The sequence below is a fragment of the Solanum dulcamara genome, chromosome 1 (genome assembly GCF_947179165.1).
Source record: "Solanum dulcamara chromosome 1, daSolDulc1.2, whole genome shotgun sequence".
NCBI lineage: Eukaryota > Viridiplantae > Streptophyta > Magnoliopsida > Solanales > Solanaceae > Solanum > Solanum dulcamara.
The window spans coordinates 6,431,586-6,452,562 of NC_077237.1; the positions used below are offsets into that span (position 1 = coordinate 6,431,586).

The 20,977-nt window shown below is 33.3% G+C and overlaps 2 protein-coding genes across 2 annotated transcripts; both read right to left on the bottom strand.

Annotated features, from left to right (window-relative positions):
- Positions 1-7,753: 7,753 nt before the first annotated feature.
- On the bottom strand, positions 7,754-9,087 carry LOC129886530 (peroxidase 5-like). The gene is made up of 2 exons (XM_055961244.1): positions 8,816-9,087; positions 7,754-8,717 (listed from the first exon to the last, which is right to left on the bottom strand). The coding sequence occupies exons 1-2, from the start codon at positions 9,056-9,058 to the stop codon at positions 7,953-7,955; spliced, it is 1,008 nt and encodes a 335-aa protein (XP_055817219.1). The 5' UTR covers positions 9,059-9,087; the 3' UTR covers positions 7,754-7,952.
- Positions 9,088-17,647: 8,560 nt separating this feature from the next.
- On the bottom strand, positions 17,648-20,177 carry LOC129899871 (copper transport protein ATX1-like). Its single transcript, XM_055974874.1, has 3 exons — positions 20,053-20,177; positions 18,452-18,527; positions 17,648-18,085 (listed from the first exon to the last, which is right to left on the bottom strand). Exons 1-3 carry the CDS (start codon positions 20,059-20,061, stop codon positions 17,808-17,810), a joined length of 363 nt encoding a protein of 120 aa, XP_055830849.1. The 5' UTR covers positions 20,062-20,177; the 3' UTR covers positions 17,648-17,807.
- Between the last annotated feature and the right edge of the window lie 800 nt (positions 20,178-20,977).

Sequence of the window (20,977 nt, forward strand, 5' to 3'; positions counted from 1 at the left end):
GTAGTGTACACTGATACCGTACCCGGCCCATTATGGGACTCGGTGCCATAATCATATCGTCATATCATCATAATATCATATTATCATATCACGTACCCGGCCCTCTAGTAAGGGACTCGGTGAATAATGTAGTGGAATCCATACATGATAACATACCCGGCCTATCGTAGGACTCGGTGAATAATACCATAACAATATGCACGAATAAGGTATCATTAGCAACCTTGTAAAATTTGATCATTATCGGAGACTTAATAGAATAAGCAAAATAGTCCATCATTTGAAACCCAAGACAATAGTCATTATGAATCACCAATTATGGATTATACTAAAATATGAATTATACCACAACATGAGTTATACCAACTAGGATGGCTGGAATCATACACATGAGTCAAGACATAACAATATAAATTTTGAAAATCAAGAACGGTAGCCATCCGAGTATATCTACGAATAAGAGTTTCTTTGGAATTTAAGCATACGTCATTCGTTCGTTTCATATGGATCATGCCAAAAGAAGAAAATGTTAACTTTACATACCTTTAGCGTTTATACGTATATGTTGTCCAATATTGTCTCAACCAATATTAAAACGTTAAGCACTATGATTAAGCTATGAACAAGAATAAAACGTAGTCTATCGTTAGTAGGTTATTTCTAAAAAAAATTGGACAGCACCTCCCCTATACCGCTCACTTTTCCCACTTTCAAACCGGCCATATAATCATCAACCAACATCAACAATCCAAAATATTGACACAAAATAAGATTTATTATTCATGTTACCAAAGCAGTAAATTCGGAAAGTCAAGTACCTCATGTTGTATCTAAATTTTGAAAATGAAAACGGCAAAACTGGACTTTATAACCTTCATGAAACACTTATATATCTGTCTTAAGTTTCCAATGCAAAAGAAATCAACTCAAAATTCATTTTCTACAAAGAGATATCATCAAAATACGAACAGCTATACATGAAGGAATTTTCAATCCAGAATCTGGACAGAATTTGTCTTATGATTCATGCTCAGTTTTCGACATAATAACAGCAGATATAGACTAAGACATAATCATAAGAGTTGTAGGTACGTGTATTAGCTTTCCAAAACATGTTTAATATCTAAAATCGAAGGTCTACACAATGAGATATTCCAGAATTACTACCAGCTACTCAATTCCAAAAACGGATTTGAACATTCACAATCTTTATACACCTTTTTCCTCCAAATTCAAGAACAACAACTCATCAACATCAAAACAATATCAACCATTATTATACATCATCACTAAGATAATTCCATCTATTTAATCTACCTAAAACAACCCTTTAACCCATAACTCTCAACAAATCACCAAACTAGTTTATAACACTATTTTCTCCGTTCTAATCCGTTAAAACTCTAACTAAACTTGTTAACAATGAAAAGGAGACTTTAATATTACCTTAAATTTGCAGCACCACATAAAATCTTCTCCTTATTGGCTGATTTCTAGCTCAAATTGAAGCCAACACGACGTACAACAATTTTCTCTTCATGAGCTTTGGATTTCGGGACTTGAATTTTGGTCGGATTTGGGATTTCTCTCAAGAACTCCCTTTCTCTCTCTCTCTAGAAATTTCCAGAATTATGTTGGTCTAAAGTATGAAGGAATAGTTACAAAAAATCAGATTTAATTTCGTGGGTATTGGGCCTGACCCGGATTAGAATTGAGTTGGGCCGAATTCACTATTTAGTTTGGCCTGTCAGACTTAAAACGTCTATATATTATTACTCCGATATCACATTTCGTCTCACGACCTATGGTTGGAAAGATATTTCAATTATCTACAACTTTCATGTTGAGAGTTTCCCCAAATTCTCAAATTATAAAGAGGTTATGGCCTCCCGAAGTCAGCTTACCCGAAACGTGACTTTAAGAAAAACATATTTGATGGCTTCTATTTTGATTTGGCTTAAGGGTCCTTCTTGATATGTATTTTACTACACATAAATTATTCATATAACTTGGCATCTACAACAAATCATGTCCTTTTAAAATTCAAAATTAAAAGTCCTTGAATTTATAATCGTTAGCTTACGAATAATCCAAAATGCAAAAATACGGAATGTAACATATACCCTCACTTGGAATGACTTGGACCATTTTTTCAGACTTGTGCCTCTCTCTAAAAATCCCTATCTCCATTCTCTTCTCTCCCACACATCTCCAACAAGAAATCCTCTCAAAAGCTCAAGAATTCAAGATCTTCAAGTCAAGTCTTGGTTTCCGATGAGATGATCTTCAAGCAAGGTATGTAAGGTTAACCTAAAATATGGATTAAGTTCTTCCATATGCCCATAGATGTGTTAGATAGAATTTGTGAAAGATTTGAACCTTCTATGAAGGTTTTCTTGAAATTTCCTAAACTATAGAATATTACTAAAATGTATTAATGATGTTCTTGAGTTGACTTTATTGAAACTATGGATTCATGTATTCATTCACATGAACCCAAGATGAGATTTCTTTTTGGTCATAAATTATCTTGAGGATGAGATTGATGATTTTTATGTATAATAAAAATAATATTATTTTCATAGTGAAATAAGGTATTCTTTTACATGAGTTTGATGAAATTGATTTTGAGTTATATGAAAATTGGGATAGTTATGAATGTGAATGACATAAAAAGAAATGAAACATTGGTAGAGCGAGAATCTCACTTTTGTTTCTATAAATGGAATATAGAATTAAATAAGGATTTTGGAGCAAGATGTTTGATGATGTTTTGATGATGGTGTGAGTGATGATGTGAATGGTGGTTATTTAACATATGTAGAATGATTGATGAAGAGATTATGTTGATGAGGAGGTTGTGTGGTGAAGTGGATTGGAGTCTAATCTGATTATGTGATATGTGATTTGCGTAATTTGATTTGATTGGAGTCTTATGAACATTTTGAAAATAAATGATTTGTGAACATTTTTGCATAAACTATTTATACACTATTTCTAGTTTAAAGAGTGATTATTTTCATCTTTGATTTAAAAAGAGTTTAAGCATAACTTGAGTTTGAAAAAGTCTCTTAAATTCTCATTTTGAACATGAGTATTTTGAGTATAAATGAGTTGGGCATTTTTACTTTTAAAATGTCAATTTTTGAGATTAAGTTGAGATTGTATCAATTTTAAAGAGAAGAGTTTAATGATTTGAGATGAGTCGATTTGAAATAAGGTCCGATGAGGCCAGAGTTGATTGAGTTTTGAAAGAGTCCAATGAGACTAAATGAGTTGATTTGAAAGAGTCCGATGAGACTAAATGAGTATTTTAAGTATTTTACTCACCTGATAGATATGAGTATATTGAGTCTTGGGAGGAGTATCGAGCACCGAATTGGGTAAGAGTATAGTCCATACTCGAACCAATAAACTACATCGCCAAACGTAGGAGAGGATTGAACCGTTAAAGTCGGATGCTTCCTAAATTACTGTCCTGACATGATAGGACTTGGTTGGATTAGATCCATGATTGGTTGATTCGTTCATACCCTGGCAAAGTACGAACGGACGTGGCAACAACGTCGGCTTGTTGTACTATCACTCGCTCATATGGTGATAGTTGTCGGTTAGAGAAACTCCCAATTGAATGGATTGTGCTTGATATGATTGGCTTGATTGTGATTGTGGATGATTGAGTTGAATTGTAAAACATTGCATAGTTTAATTTGCATATTTATTGAGTTGAGTCCTTTGAGTTGATTGTTGAGTTGATTGTATATGATCGGATTGGATTAGATAATATGTGATTGACTTTGAGTTAACGGTATGTGATTGGATTGGATCGGATTGTATATGATTGGATTAAGCCGATTGTATATGATTGGATTGGATCGGATGATATATGATTGGATTGGATTGAATAATGTAATTGAATTATATCATACATAATTAGACTAGATTGGATGATTTGTGATTGGTCTCTGCCTAACTGTATTCTTACTTTAGACTTATGATGCTTTGATTGAGTTTCCCTTATCTTTCTGATTTGAGATATTTGAACCAACGTTGTTCTTCCTTGAGGTATGTTTTATTCTGCCATATTACATACTCGTACATTCCATGTACTGATGTTCATTTGGACCTGCATCATTTCATGATGCAGAGACAGGTTTAAGAGATCGTCAATAAGAGCACCATTGAGGATCTATTCACACTCAGCGTATTGGTGAGTCCTCCCCTACATTAAGAGGACACCGCTTATGTTATTCTTGCGTCGAGTTAGCCCTTTCATTTTGATTTGACGTATCCATGAACATGTCGTTGGCATCAATTAAATAGTAGTGATAGAAGCTTCATAGACTAGATAGTGATGGGTCATTGATAGAAGCTTCATAGACTAGATAGTGATGGGTCGATTGAGTACTTTCTTTCTTTGGAATATTCTTGTCAAACTATTTTTAATGACATATATTGGAGTTAGATTTTTTGGCCCATGGCCTTTATTATATGAATTAGAGTGTTGATTTGAGTTGTCCACTAAATTATTCTTTATTTTAAACTTTCCGCTGATTGTTTGATATTGAATGGATGTGTGATTGGACCAAATGGTTCGCTTGGAGACCAGCAATGATCTTCGAGTGCCGGTCACGTCTAGGGTACCCTCCCGGGGCATGACAATTACATTACATTCCATATTACATAAATGTTATAATGTTTCCTCAATGTTCATGCATCCTTACATACTTAGTACATTCAAAGTACTAACGCATACTCTTTTGCCTACATGATATCACCATGTAGGGACCAGTGCTCCTCCTCGTTCTCCTCCACGTGGCTAGTTGAGATTTCATTGAAGACTATTTTTGGTGAGTTTCCATATTCCGGGAAAAATACTCTTTTATCTTTCTAAATTATGATATATTGAGATATTTTACTATGGCATTTCTTCTATTATGATTGAGGGTGAGCTAGGGACTTGTCTTAGCCCCGTTAAATCTAATAGTTAGAGGTATTATTGGACATATATAAGTTGAAGACTTGCTATTATGATTTTTGTTTCTTTATTTATCATCACTACCTATGAAAGGCTAAAAGAATGCTAAGAGGCTTGTTTGAGGTACTTTCGGGTTCCTCATTCGCCATGTCATGTCTAGGCCATAGGTTTGGATCGTGATAGTACTTGACATGCACGAGACCAGATATACTCTTTCCAGTTGGAGCAGTAAGTCGCTTCATGGAAGCTCCTACCTCCACTCACTTGAAGGACACTAAAAGAATTTTTCGTTACCTAAAAGGTACGATCGGCTTTGGACTATTTTATTCTTCTTCTAATGATTTTAACCTTGTGGGATATTGTGATGTTGATTATGCGGGAGATGTTGATGATAGAAAAAGCACATTTGTTTTTGTGTTTTTCTTGGGTGATTGTGTTATTTCTTGGAGTTCAAAGAAACAATCCATTGTTACTCTCTCGACTTGTGAAGCTTAATACGTGGAAGCAACATCATGTAAATGCCATGCTATTTGGTTGAGGAGATTATTTAAGGAACTCAATCTGCCACAAATTGAATCCACAATGATTTGTATTGACAACAAATCTGCACAAGCAGTTGTCAAGAATTCAATGTATCATGATCGGAGCAAGCATATAGACACAAGATATCATTTTATCTGAGAATGCATTGCCAAGAAAGAGGTAGAACTCAAGTATGTGAAATCTCATGATCAAGTTGCGGATATCTTTACAAAGCCTCTCAAATTTGAAGATTTTCAAAGATTGAGATCAATCCTTGGAATAAAGAAGAAAAATCAAAATTGAGGGAGAGATTTGTGGAAATCAAATGTTGGTGGGATTGGTAGCCACATTTGTTGAAATTAATAGTCAAATTTTGGTGAAAGTTGGTAGCCAAACTTTGTAGAGATTGATTTTCACATTTTTTCAAATTATTAGTCAAATATTGGTGAAAGTTGGCAACCTAACTTTATAGAAATTGGTTGCCACATTTATTTCAATCAAGAAGTTCAAAAACTCTATTAATAGAGTAGCAATTGAACATTTGAAAACACACCAAAATAGAGAGCGCAATAGAGAGAATAGAGAGTAATCCACAAACTATTTCTTAGTTTGTGAGAAAATATTGTGGGAGTAATATTTTAGTGAGTTGTGAAATAAAAGAGTGTTGTTCTTATAAAAGAGTAGTCATATTTTGATACTACCAAGTTGTCATCATTATTATTGTATCATATTTACCCCTTTATAATATTTGATGTCGTTGTTACTCTCTTGTTATTTTGCTATTTAGCGTAACTATTATCCTGAGTGAGATTATCATTTTTCCAAACACTGTTGACGGATTCTGAATCTAGAGATGTTCTTTTTGCCATACTTCTTAAAACAGTTGGAGTATGTTTATACCAAAAGATTATTTAAAAGGCTACAAGCTCCCGTTAAAATTGAGTAAGCGGAATAAATTGATATTATCTCAAATTTATCAAAAAATTTCATTCGAATACCAGAACTAGGATTTTGTACCATGTATTGAACATTTATATTCAAGTAAAATTGTGCTTATTGAGTACATGTTATCAAAGAACATAATTTAGAAAGAAAAAAAGTGCGATAGACGATATGGGAACTCTTTTAGCTACGAGTGTTTGTTTTACACTACTCCAGGTGATGGCTGTTTTAGCAAGATCACATGTAGTTGGCCTGATATAGATATCACACAAATATGAAATATCTGCCTAGCATTCTAATAATGTAAGCTATATTTGGACGCGTACAAATCTGAATATACATCAAACTTTTTAATATGTTACTAAAACCTGGGGAAATCATATGCATTTCCTTAGTATCAAACTAACTTGTTGGCTTGTATGAATCCACCACGGATTAAGAGACCAGGTCCCTTGACTGTACTAATAGAAGGAAGTAATGTAAATGCTTAAAGTAAAGGACAGAGAAGTTTTACGTGGAAACCTCCTTGCTCAAGGGAAGAAAAAATCACGACCTGTCACACAGGATTTCTCAAAACTCCATTAACATCAAGCGACTCGTCAATACAAACTCCAATACTCACAAGATACAAAGCAATAACCCTATTGCCCACTATATCAACTACCTCTAGTTAACATAGACTTCAACCACCCAACTCGACTAACTCTAGCCACAACACAACTCATAGTGATTGCAACTAAAATGATCTATATTCCTTTACAACACAGGAATAGATCTACAACATAAAAACACAAGAAGCTAAACTCGAAATACAACTCAAGACTAGACACCACTTGATCAAGTCCCTCGTTGAAGTTGAGCAGTGTTCTTCCTTGAGAATGACTTTTGCTTTGAACATTCTGATTTGCAAAAACTAGGTTGTTTTTTGTGAACAAGTTCTCTTTGTAAGAGAGACAAGCCTAGGAGCAACGCCATTGGTTGAGGTCTGATATCCTTTCTGCTCCTCAGCTCCAACCACCACAGTTTTGTCAGCTTGTCAAGAACTCGAAAGACCAGGTCCTTTCACTAGGTCCCTTTGCTCTATAGTTTGTTAATTCATCAAAAACTCAAAATACAACATAACTCTTCAATTGCTTAAGATTGAACTTGTCTCATTTACAATAGGGGTATCATTTGGTTTAAATTTTAATGTTGCATGCTAGGTTGTGATATCACTAAAGAATTTCACTTGGTTTAATTCAATTATTAGTTTTTGATGATTTGACATGATAAATTTAAAAATACTCTCAATAATATAAACTGCATGAATCATTTATATAAAAAAAAATCTTTCAATCAATTGGACAAACACTGGGGGGAAATCAAATACAATTCAATTGAACAAACCATGTGAAGAAAAAAAACAAAAAAAAAATTGGACACGCATTGAACCATCCTTGCAGCTTGAATAGGATGGAGAAGTTGAAATAATGCCGAAAGCTTTCTCAAAGGCAAATGATAGAGATGTTAATTAGTTCACGAAATGACAGTTCCTCCTGATCTCCCCGTTACGACCTGTGAGGACATCCAAAGTACCCATGTGAATCATTGCAGCTGCAAACTTCCTTGACCAAATGGAACCAAATCTAGCATTGTAGTTCACCAATTTAGCTGTCGTTGGGTTTGTCATCAATCCCTGATCCGAAATCAACAATCCCTTTTGACTCTTTAAAGCCAAGTAATATCTGTTATCCAGCCTGTTTGGTGTCCAGGCATCAAGGTTCATGGGATTAGAAGCTCCTGTCCCATTTGTAAGTGCTTCTGGTGGACAAATGGACTCCAAGAAGTTTGCATATTCAGGATCAATTGGAAGATTCTGTTGATTGTTTTGAGGGTACAAACGGCTAGCAAAAACACCGCAATGTGCAATGCCAATAGAATGTGCGCCAGAGAGGGTCACCATTTCATCAACAGACATACCTTTCCTTGCAAAATTCTTGATGAGTTCCGTGGCATTGACGAAAGGAGAAGGAAGATTAGCCAATGTTTCAGAGTCAATGGAAACACGTCCATCACGACGTCCAGCTTGGACATCATAGTATATTTTTCCAACTTTGTAGGAACTGTCCCGAGCAGCAAATGCAAGTATGTCTGCACACGAGACAATTCCAGGACATGCAGCCTCAAGTGCAGCTTTTGCAGCATCAATCACCTCGAAACCTCGTAAACTGTTCTTGTTGGGAATACCTTCCTTCTCAGAATTTGGTCCATCCAGTAACACAGATGCATCACACCCCTAAGTAAACCACACATGACACGTTATCGTTATAAGATAATTAATGTAATCATCAAATTAAGAAAATAAAAATGTTATAGCATTAAATTTGTACGTACCCTGACAAAGCAATCGTGAAAATGTAACCTAATAAGGCCAGCAGCAATTCCTGGATTACGAGACACAGCTCTGTTTACAACATGTTGTACAATGTTTTCGGCATAGGGACAAGTATATCTATAGTAACCAACTTTAATTTGTGGCCAATATGGTGTTCTATAAGCAAGAATAGATGATGAAAATGATAAAATCAAGGAAGCAAAAAGTGCAAGAGTTGAAAGGTTGATGCCTTTTGAATCCATTCTTAATTTTGAGACTCAAAAGACACTATGGATTTTTCTTAGTAATTGGTTTTCCTCAAGTGATGGATATAACTTAGGAACATATTGGAGTATTTATAGTTTGAGAAATTCTTTAAAGAACAAAACATTTTTTGTAAAACATTATTGGTTGTATAATACCAAGTGTATAGTTGATGTATTCTTGAGCTTGTCTGACCTTTGAAGAACTCAACAACTACCACATTATGGCATCCATGAATAGGTTGACATACTTTTTTTCTCTTATTTTTTATTACTAGTTACCTTAGAACTAGAAAATGAGGTAACAAAAATAGAAAAAGGATTAACAATTTGAGTGGTGTGAACTATTCTATTTCCTTGGGAATCACTTGTACTACAGTAGTACTAATGTTCTCTCCGTTTCAATTTATGTCATAGTTTGAATTAGTAATATGGAGTTTAAGAAAAAAAATAAAGATTTTTAAACAATATATCATAGCATTTATGTGGCTATAAACTTTTGAAACTTATCGTCTTAAACATCCCTTAATATTTGTTTAGTTATAAAAGTTTCTTATTAAATGTTAAATAGGAAGTGTAAGTTAGTTATTCTCAAGTTTATAAGTGTGCATGACATTCTTTTTGAAACAAAACAAAAAAAGTAAGATGTGTCACTTAAACTGAAACAGATTAAATATAATGCTCATGAAATTAAAGAATGCAACAAATGATATTCCCTTGTTAAAAGATAACTTTTGCTTTCTGATTCGACGAAGATAAAACAAATCCCACTTGTAGATTGAATTATCTTGTTTATTTGATTAGTTGGTTGCCAGTATGTGTTAATAGTATCTTTGTGCATGTCCCATATATATGTCTTAATTTGTAAATACTGGTTTGACTTTCCTCTTTCATCTTGTTAGTACTGCTATGTTGAAATTTTGTGACTTTGTCCACAAACTAGATCCATTCCTATTCTATAACAAAGACAAGTTGTGCAAAAGAACAAGTAGAAGTAACCATTTGTTGCCAAGTTACAACATTTGTGACAAGTCGATAGTCAATACTCTCAAATAAAAGGAATTCAAAGATACCATAACGATATGTTGTATACGCTTGCATTGACATGACTTGCAAAATAATGTTGACGCTATAAGTAATCTTAATTCTTCCCTTTTTAACCTGCAATCGCGATTTTACTTATATAGGTCTGGTAATTCGCCTCGTTGCTGAGGTGCAACATTTGTGACCATGTCAATAGTTACTGTACTCCCATCTAAAAGGAGAACTCAATGCTACACTGCAGTACATGTAGTGACGTAACTTGTAAATAACAATGACGCTATATAGGTAAGGCTCGGGACCCCACCCCACCCCCAAAAAAAGAAAAAATTGTATGCAAGATGCGCAGGGATTGCTGTTTTTTTATTAGTGAGGACAAGCCGCCCAATCAAGCAAGCAACCAACGATTGCCATCAAAGCAAGAAGTATAGACTATAGACTTGTAGGATCATTTCCAAAGTTTTTAGCAAAAAATGGGCTTCACCTTGAAAGGAGAGTAATCGATCTGTGGGTTCTTCATCGTCTTTACCAGATTTGAGAATAAGAATGGCTGATGAATCATAGATCAAAGAACATATTTTGAAGAGAGATTCTTCATCGACCTAGTGACCGGTGAATCACTAATTAAAGAGCAAACATCGTTTGTTTAATAATTTGGTGGAATCTAAAGAGAAGCAAAATAGTTCGAACTAACTAAGTCCAATTGTGTGCGTAGACAATTAGAACTACCTAGTAGTAGTAGAAATTAAATTAGGTATATACGTGCAAATTGCTACATTTAATTAATTAGTTATCTATATTGTTTCCCTCTATTATTTCAAGAGTGCTCAACCATAACATATATAGAAAAGAATTATTCATGTCTGAAAAAAGAGCTATTTGAAATATATATGCTTTATTTTAATTTATGTAATTTATTTTTTTAGTTTGACAAGGCACAAATTTTCTTTTTAATTTTTTTTTTTGAAACTTACAATCTAAAATTACTAATTTTGCTTTTTAGCTTTCGGAAATAAAACGAATATGTCTTCCATTTGGATTTGATCTCAGATATGCCTTCAACGTTACTCAATTTTATCTCTCAAAACTAATATTTTTTTTAAAATTAATATATCCTAATTTTATTTCAGGACAAGATTTATTTAACTTCTATTTTCTAATTTCTAAAACAAACAAGAGGAAGAATATTAGAATAAGAAAGAAGAAAATAAAGGAAAAGGAAAAAGTATATGTTGTTATGAAATAAACTAACTTAGCAAATTAATGCGGAGAGAATAAAAACAAGAGGAGCAGAAGAGTTTTGTCATGTATGTCTTTTGCTTCTTTTTGTATCTCCATTTTACCATTGAACCTTTGGATTATATTTATAGCCAAAGAAAATATTGAAATAACAAGTGGGAGAAAACTAATCAAATGGACAGTGGGCTCCACTTACAATAAAAAAATGATCAAATGGACAACCACTTGCACACTTGCCCTTTAACACTCTCCTTGGATGTCCACGTGAAATGTGTTTCATTAAAACCTTACTACAAACAATATTCATAGTTATTCTGAACACCCATAGATGTTGTGCCTCGTTAAAACCTTACTAGAAAAAACTCAGTGGGAAAAAGCCTAGTGAAGAAAAAGAGTACACACATCTGGTAATACGTCTTGATTGTTGCGTCATTAAAAATCTTAACAGAAAAATCCAGTGGAACAAAACCTTGGTTAAGGAAAAAAGAGTGCACCGCGTATGTTACTCCCCCTAATGAAAACTTCATTTGATATTTTGGAGACGACGCATTCCAATCTTATATCTTACCTTCTCAATAGTTGATGTTGGTAATATCTTTGTGAATAAATCTACAAGATTATTACTCGAACGAACTTGTTGTACATCAATATCACCATTCTTTTGGAGATCATGTGTGCAGAATAATTTTGGTGAAATATGTTTCGTTCTGTCTCCTTTCATGAAGACACATTTTAATTGAGCTATGCACGCGGCATTGTCTTCGAATATAACTGTGGGTACTTTGACATCATTTTTCAGGCTACATCTTTCTTTAATGACTATATCATCGATCTTAACCACACACATTCTCTACTTGCTTCATGAATTGCTATTATTTCATCATGATTTAAAGAAGTAGCAACAATAGACAGCTTTGTAGATCGCCATGATATAGCAGTTCCTCCGTGTGTAAATAGATAGCCTGTTTGAGATTGAGTTTTATGTGGGTCTGATAAATAACCTGCATCTGCATAACCAATATGGTCTACACAATTTTTGTTAGTATAAAACAAACTCATATCAATGATACCTTTTAGGTATCGCAAAATATGTTTGATACTGTTCCAATGCCTTCGCATTGGGAATGAACTATACCTTACCAGCAAATTAACAGAAAATGTTATATCAGGTCTAGTTGCGTTAGCAAAATACATAAGTATACCAATCCATTTTCTTAATAAAAACAGATGGACAAATGGCATAATTTATATAACCTTCATTTATCAAGTACTCACTAAGACGATTATACCACATGCGCCCTGATTGTTTCAGACCATATAATAATCTTTAAAATTTCATTGAGTAAATCTCCCGAGACTTAGTACATGCTTCAGACAATTTTAATCATTCTAGGATTTTAATGTAAATTTCATTATCAAATGAACCATAAAGGTAAGCTATAACTACATCCATGAGATGTATTTCAAGATTTTTATATACAGCTAAACTGATGAGATATCGAAAAGTTATTCCATCCATAATAGGTGAATATGTTTCTTCATAGTTGACCCTGGGTTTTTAAGAAATTTCTTGTGCAACAAGACGTGCCTTGTATCTTACAATTTCATTTCTCATTTCGTTTTCGCACAAAAACTCATTTATAGCCAATTGGTTTTATACCTTCAGGGGTTTGGACTACAGGTCGAAAAATCTCACGTTTAGCAAGTGAGTGTAACTCTGATTGAATTATCTTTTACCATTCTGGACAATCACATCTACGTCGACATTCTTCGACGGATTTAGGCTGAAGACTTTCACTATCTTGCATGAGGTTAAGTGCAACATTATATGCAAAAATATTATCCACCGTAATTTTTTATCGATCTAAATTTATCTCATCACTAGTAGAACTTATTGAAAGTTCTTCATTCACTTGAGTCTCGGGTTCACTGATTTCTTAAGAAATATCAGGATTACTCAAATCTTGACCTTCTTCAGGAGGTTCTTGTGTAGTATCTTTATTATTCCTCACGCTTCTCTTTCTAGGATTTTTATTCTTTGAACTCAATGGTCTACCACGTTTAAGGCATGTTTGGGATTCAGAAGCTATGATACTAGTAGATGGTCATTTTAGGACATCAATTCGGATAGGCACATTCATTGCAGGGATATGTGACTTAGTTATCCGTTTCAAATCAGTAAATGCATCTGGCATTTGATTTGCTATTTTCTGTAAGTGGATGACCTTCTGAACCTCCTGCTCATATGTGCAGGTATGTGGATCAAAATGAGATAATGATGAAACTTTCCACGTAATTTCTCTTTCCACGTAATTTCTCTTGCGAGTTCCTTTATCTCTCCCCCTAATGATGGAAAAGTTATTTCATTAAACCGACAATCTGCAAATCGAGCAATGAATAAGTCTCCAGTCAATGGTTCAAGGTATCGAATTATGGAGGGTGAGTCAAACCCAACATAGATGTTCAACCTTCGTTGAAGGCCCATCTTTGTATGTTGTGGTGGTGCTATAGGAATGTATACCGCACAACCAAAAATTCGTAGATGGACTATATTTGGCTCATGACCATATTAATTATAATGGAAAGTATTTATTATAATGTTTCGGTCTGAAACGTATAAGTGCTGCTGCATGTAAGATAGCATAACCCCAAACAATAATTGATAATTTTATTTTCATTAGTAGAGGTCTGGGTATCAATTGTAGGTGCTTAATAAATGACTCTACAAGGCCATTTTGAGTATGAACATAAGCAACATGATGTTCAATTTTTATCCCAATTATTAAGCAATAATCATCAAAAGCTTGGGATGTAAATTCTCCAACATTATCAGGGCGAATGACCTTAATTGGATAATCTGGAAATTGTGCCCTTAATGTTATTATTTGTGCTAACAACTTCTCAAAGATGATAAGAGGCACACATGTCTGGCTAAGGCACGAAACTTGGCGTCATAAGCGGTAACAGACATCCTCCCCTGCTCTATATTCAGGAACTCATCCCTCATCCGATCCCTCAAGGTTCGAGGAATATACTTCTCCATGAAACAGTCAAAAAAAGTTGTCCAAGTCATAGGTGATGCCTCTGCTGGCCGGTACTCAACATGAGACCTCCACCATATTTTGGCGTCTCTCTGAAACTGGTACGTCACAAAATCAATACCAAATCGCTCTACTATATCATCTTATGAAGCAGCTCATGACAATCAACAAGAAAATCATAAGCATCCTCAGATTCAGTACCCTTGAAGGCCGGGGATTTCAACTTCAATAAATTAACAAAGAGATCATGCTGGTCACTCATCATTATCAGACCTGTAGTCAATTGAGAAAACATGCTTGTTCCTGAGAGCGCAGTCATGCGGAGAGCCACAACAGTTGCATGTTGTACTTTTGAAATATGAGGTGCTGGGGGAGCTTGTCCATGATCGGATAACCCACTAAGATAGGTGAGAACCTGGTGGATCATCTCTAGAGTAGGCTGGGGTGGTGTTTCTCTCTCATGAACCTGCTTTTCTTCTACCTCAACATCATCTCTAACTACCTCATCAACCGGTGGAGGGGTCGCTGATCTTTCCCTGGCTGGCCCAGCTGTCTAGACCCTGCCTCTGGTGGGCTTCCTCCCGCGACCTCTACCACGACCTCTCGTTGCTACTCTTCCTTTGCCTACAGCCCCAACGGCTGACTCAGGTGCTCTTGTTGCTCTAGTTCAAGCCATCTGCGAAAGTAAAGTGAAGAAGGTCAGATACCAATTTATATCACTTATATACCAATCGGATTCAAGTAATAACACGAAAGAAAGAAGGAATAGAGTTTTTCTAAAGTCCCGTAGCCTCTCGAAGAAAAGTAAAGGTGTCCCCGTACCGTTCCGCAAGACTCTACTAGACCTGTCCTTGTGTGATGAGATCACGGAACCTAAAGCTCTGATGCCAAGTTTGTCACGACCCAAAATGGGCCGTGAGTGGCACCCACACTTAACCTCCTAGGTAGGAGAACCAACGATATAAATCCCAATTTATATTAACAATTCAACTTATAAATCACGATAATATTGCAGAAGCTCAATCTTATTAAAGTCAGAAATAACAAAAGCCACTAAAATCTATTACTTGATGTTCCCCAAAATCTGAAAGTCATCACATGAAGGACATCTAAATTCTAAAACTAAGTCTGGAAATATCAAACACCAGAATAAACAAATAACACAATGTGTCCGAAAACTAAAGACACCATGCCATAACCGAGAGAATCCATCACGAGCTAGAAGAATAGCTCACCCTGAAATTCAATGATCTTGAGACTGACTAGAACTGAGGTCGAGTCGAAGTCGGTGGAACACTCACTGTACTCCACAAAATAAAACAAGAAAAGATACAAGTAGGGGTCAGTACAGGACAACATGTACTGAGTAGATATCATCTGCCGACTCAAAATAGAAATCAATATGCATAAAGTAGTAGTGGGAAATCAACCATAGCACTAAACAGGTGGCAACCAACAAGATCAAGTGACAACACAATGAACAATCTCATAACCAGTCAACAACATCAAGATCACACATGAGGACTCAAGCCTCCACATCACACTTTTTTGAAAAATGAGTTTTGGAGATTGGGTAGTATTAAGTCATTTTGATTTGTTTTTCTTTAATATTATCGTGCTGAAACATGACACCCGATCCAAATATACCGTATCGAAACGTGATATCCGATCCAAATATATCATGTCGGAACGTGACATCCGATCCAAATATACCGTATCGGAACGTGACACCCGACTCAAATATAATTAATTTATCATTCTTCATGATTACATTCCATTTCATTAACAATATTTCATCAAGCCTTCTTTATTCAAGACACCATTTTTGATAGGGCAAGTTCAAGATTATGGATTTCACGTTCTCGGAATTTCAGACCAATCACAACAACATATCAACCATCCAAACCACAACAATTAAATGTGTAGTAAACTTCACACGTTACTCTATGAATATCAATCACTATTAAGAGTCTATCTATGATATAGAATAAAAACCATAACCTATCTTAACTGAAGAACCGAAGTTAAGCAAGCTAATTCTCCAATGCCTTTCCTTTCCTCAATGCCTTAGAACGTTTCCAATCTAACAAGTATATAGTATTCGTAAGTAAATGAGTCCATAGACATCCATATTACTATATACATCTAGCTTAAACCCAAAACTTACTCAAATCTATAATTAATTTCCTCAATCTCAAACTTAGGGTTAAGCCTCAATTTTTTTCAATAACATAAATCTCATTATAATCATATACTACAATACACCTATTATTTAATTACTTATCTTAATATATCAAAACTTGAATTATAATGTGATAACTATAAGAAATAATTGGAGTCAAATTACCGAGGACTCTATTTTAACTTGTTTCTAATCCATTAGCGCCAACTCCACTGGAGCATGAAAAATCCAGTGAAAAAATGTTAATATACAACCCAATTATTTTGATAATCAGCACATGCTAATGTTCGCTGGTTTTCCAAATTCTAATTAGCATTCTTTATATTTTGGCCTAGCATTAGTTAGAATGGTGTAGTATTGTAATTGTTAGTTTGATAACTATAATTCTATATCCTCACGCCTAATCATTAAGAATTCATTGGTAAATCATTGGCCCTCCAATTGTCTTCCCATTAACAATGTATCATTATATTATAATCCTAACAAACTGTTAAACATCAACAACTTGACAATCATGAAGCTCTTACCTGACTGTGCAGCCGCTTCTTGTGACGCTGCAGGTAAGTTTTTTCTTCCTTTTTCTTTTCTTTTCTAAAACCCTTATGTATTAAAGTGATAAAACCTATTAACTTACTTTAATGAATATAGAATAAGTGGTATAGGGTATTAAATATATTTATCACTTTAGCCCATTAACTAAATAGGTTATCTAAATTCATCTCTCAATTAAATAACCATAGTTATGAAAAAGTCCAAAATACCCAATTAAAAATTTACGGGGTGAGTCTTTTATGAACTAAAAATTTCTAATACTCAAAACGGCCTAATGGATCGTTACAACTAGGACCAAATATATTTTATTTTAGGAATAATTACGATCCAACATCTTTTGGTGATCTAGTTTACAAGATATTCAGCAAATATATATATATACGTTTTATATATTTAAGTATAACATACATACATAATCAATGTAGATATTTTGTGTAATTTGGACATATTAATTAATAAGTTTGGTTAAATTATACAGAATAAAGTGTACACAAACTATATTTCAAATTGTAATCCTTTAGATGATCCAAAACATCCACAAATTAAAATATATAGTAGACAGCAAGACTTACAATCAATATTACATGAAAACCAAATGCAGAAAATTAGCAAGACAATTATTTCAGCTCTCACTCTCATTAAACTGTTAAGCATATGGTGTAAATTTTCAGCCCATTAATTGAGGTATCAATCATCATGCTGCAGCAACAGTTTCTGTTGGCTTTTCTTCCACGGGCTTTGCTTCGGGCTCAACTGATGTTTCTGCAGGCTTTTCTTCTACGGGCTTTTCCTCCACGGGCTTTGTTTCGGGTTCAATTGGTGCTGGTGCTGGTGTTGGTGCTGGTGCTTCTGCTTCCCAGAAAGAAGTCTTCTTTCCGGTCTTTGAAACAGTCTGGAAAACAGCTTCTGGTTCCACATTTCCTTTCACCGTCACTTTTTGCTCCTTTATATCGATGTCAAATGATTCAACACCTACCATATATTCGTTAAGAACATTTGAGTCAAATTAGTTGCTCACAATATTACTAGATCTGTCTGTTTTAGTTTATGCAACACTTGTTTTTAATAAAATGCAGTAACTCCAAAGGACTAAAATCTAGAATTCATAAATTAAACTCTTGATTTAGTTTGCTCTAAAAAGAATAACGACGCATCTATATATTTGAGAACAATTTAATTGTAATATTCACATTTTAGCCTTATGACATAATTTTTATAGACATAAATATATATATCATGACATGTTTTAGCACAACAAATTTTGTGTCAAGTTAAATAAATTCACATAAAATGAAACGAATAAAATAAAAGGTGCATTTATATATCAAAAAAATGTACCTTCCATTTTGCCCAAAACCCTGTTGACAGCTCCAACACAGCCTTGGCATGACATGCCAACTTTGAGAACAACTGTCTGCTCACATCATTTAAATAAAAAGGAGAAGTTAATAAATTAATTACCTAGTTTAATTTTTATACGCTGATATATTATGCCAACCAAAAGATAATTTTTATAAATGGTATTTTTCAATCGAAATAGTACTCTTGCTTATTTTGATGATCCTCGTTAAAGAAGAAAGAGTTCGAACATTATTAAATATGAGATGCATTCAAGATGTAGTTAATGAGTGAAATAATCTATAACCTAAAAAGTAAAAAATATGAGAAATTACATGTTATAATATGTTAAAACACATTAAATAATGGGATAATAATACTTTTAGTCCCTCTTACTAATACAATTTGATTTTTGTCCGTGTTATATATTGGCACAATACATAAATATGTCTTTTAATTTGACCTCATTTTACATTTATGTCCTCCAAAATTTGGGTGTGCACAAGTAGACACTTAAACTTGTATAAAATCAAACAACTAGACACATGTGTCCTATGTGACACAATACACTTAGGATGTCCCGTACGACACAAAATTGTCATGTAAGATGTCATATAGGACGATTGTGTTTATTTGTTCAAGTTTTAGATAGTTAAAGTGCCTACTTGTACACTAGTAAAGTTAGAGATCATAATTGGCAGTTAAAACTAAGTTAAAAGTCATATTTATGTATTATGACTTATATAGTTGTCAAACACATTTTACCTTTTATTCAATTGAAAGATATTGTTTTAATTCCTTTAGGTAGGAAATATGTTATAATTTGTGGTATTTTTCAAATATAAAGTAACAACATAATCTTATCATTATACATGAGTAATTAAGCGATGAAATGGTGAAAGATTTGTAAATATTCACTAATCAAAATGCACATTTCCATTAATTTAATACACTTCAAGACTGAAGAGTCAACTAAAAGGAAAATGGGAAAAGTAAGGGTTAATCCTTTTTTCATTCTTTCTAAGTTCCTTTAATCAAATTTATCAATTCAAAAAGAGATCACCTACCTCCCCCTATATTTACTAAATTCTGAGGTTTGATTTTTCAGATCTCACTCAACTAATTATTATTATCACGAAAAGTTATTTTTGTTTTTGATTCTAATTTTCATTAACAAAGAACATGACTCGCTCAAATAATCAAATAATAACTATTGAGTAAACATCTCAGAAATTAACTCAACAGTTTAGTGCAGGAAATAAATTCTCTCAAGTGATCATCAAAGATTGTTTTCATACAGTCCAATAGATCAACAAGAAAAAACATTCACCAAGACCCCAGAATTGATCAATTTTGTATTAATTCAGATCTCCTAACATTAATTAATTAATTGAAATCAAGAACCAAAGTTTCCAGCTAAAGTGAAGAAGAAAAAAAACTAATTCGAATTTGGATTATTTAGCCAAAATTCATCAACCCCTTTAGAAAATCCAAAGATTATTGTTGACTTATAAATAATTTATATTAGAAAAAAACACATCAAAATTAAATTATGAACATTTCTAGAGAAAAAAAATAATGAAGGGTAAAGAAAGAAGTACCTGAGACATGATGGTTAAATGTAGGAAATGAGAAGAAATTTTTTTAAAAAAAAAACTATGGGAGCCTTTGCTTTTTGCTGAGAAAAATTATCTAAATGTGGACTTTTGAGATGATGGGAGAGTTAGTGTCTAACTCCTTATTTATAGAACCAGAATAAAAGAAAGGACAAAAGAATGCTATTTTTTTGTTTCAATTTATTTGACCGTATTTGACTATATACAGAACTTTAAAAGAAAGAACGGAAAAGGATCAAAAATATCATTGAATTATTAAAAATGATATAAAAATGTGTTCATTCATATATTGAGCCTCAAATGTCTTTGACATCCACTTTTAGGTTCAAAAATGACCTTTTCTTTAATGGAAAAAGGCATGAGGGACATTTTTATACCATTTTTAATAGTTCGAGTGCATTTTTGGTCATTTTGTGTAATTAAAATTCTGTTAAATAAATTTTAATTTATAATTAATTTTAAATAATTAAATTGTAACTAATAGATGGCTGCCACGTATTTAAAAAAATTGTTCAAATTCTTTAATTAAAATTCTGTTAAATAAATTTTTGATTTATAATTAATTTTAAATAATTAAATTATAACCAATAGATGGCCGCCACATGTTTAAAAAATTATTTAAATTATTTAATTAAAATTATGTTAAAGAAAAATGTCATTTTTGAACCTAAAGGTGGATGGCAAGGGCATTAATTTTTAGAATTTTATACGATAATAATCCACCTTTAGATCCAAAAATGACTTTTTCTTTAATATAATTTTAATTAAATAATTTGAATATTTTTTTTAAACACGTGGCGGCCATCTATTAGTTACAATTTAATTATTTAAAATTAATTATAAATTAAAATTTATTTAACATAATTTTAATTAAATAATTTGAATAATTTTTTTAACACGTGACAGCAAT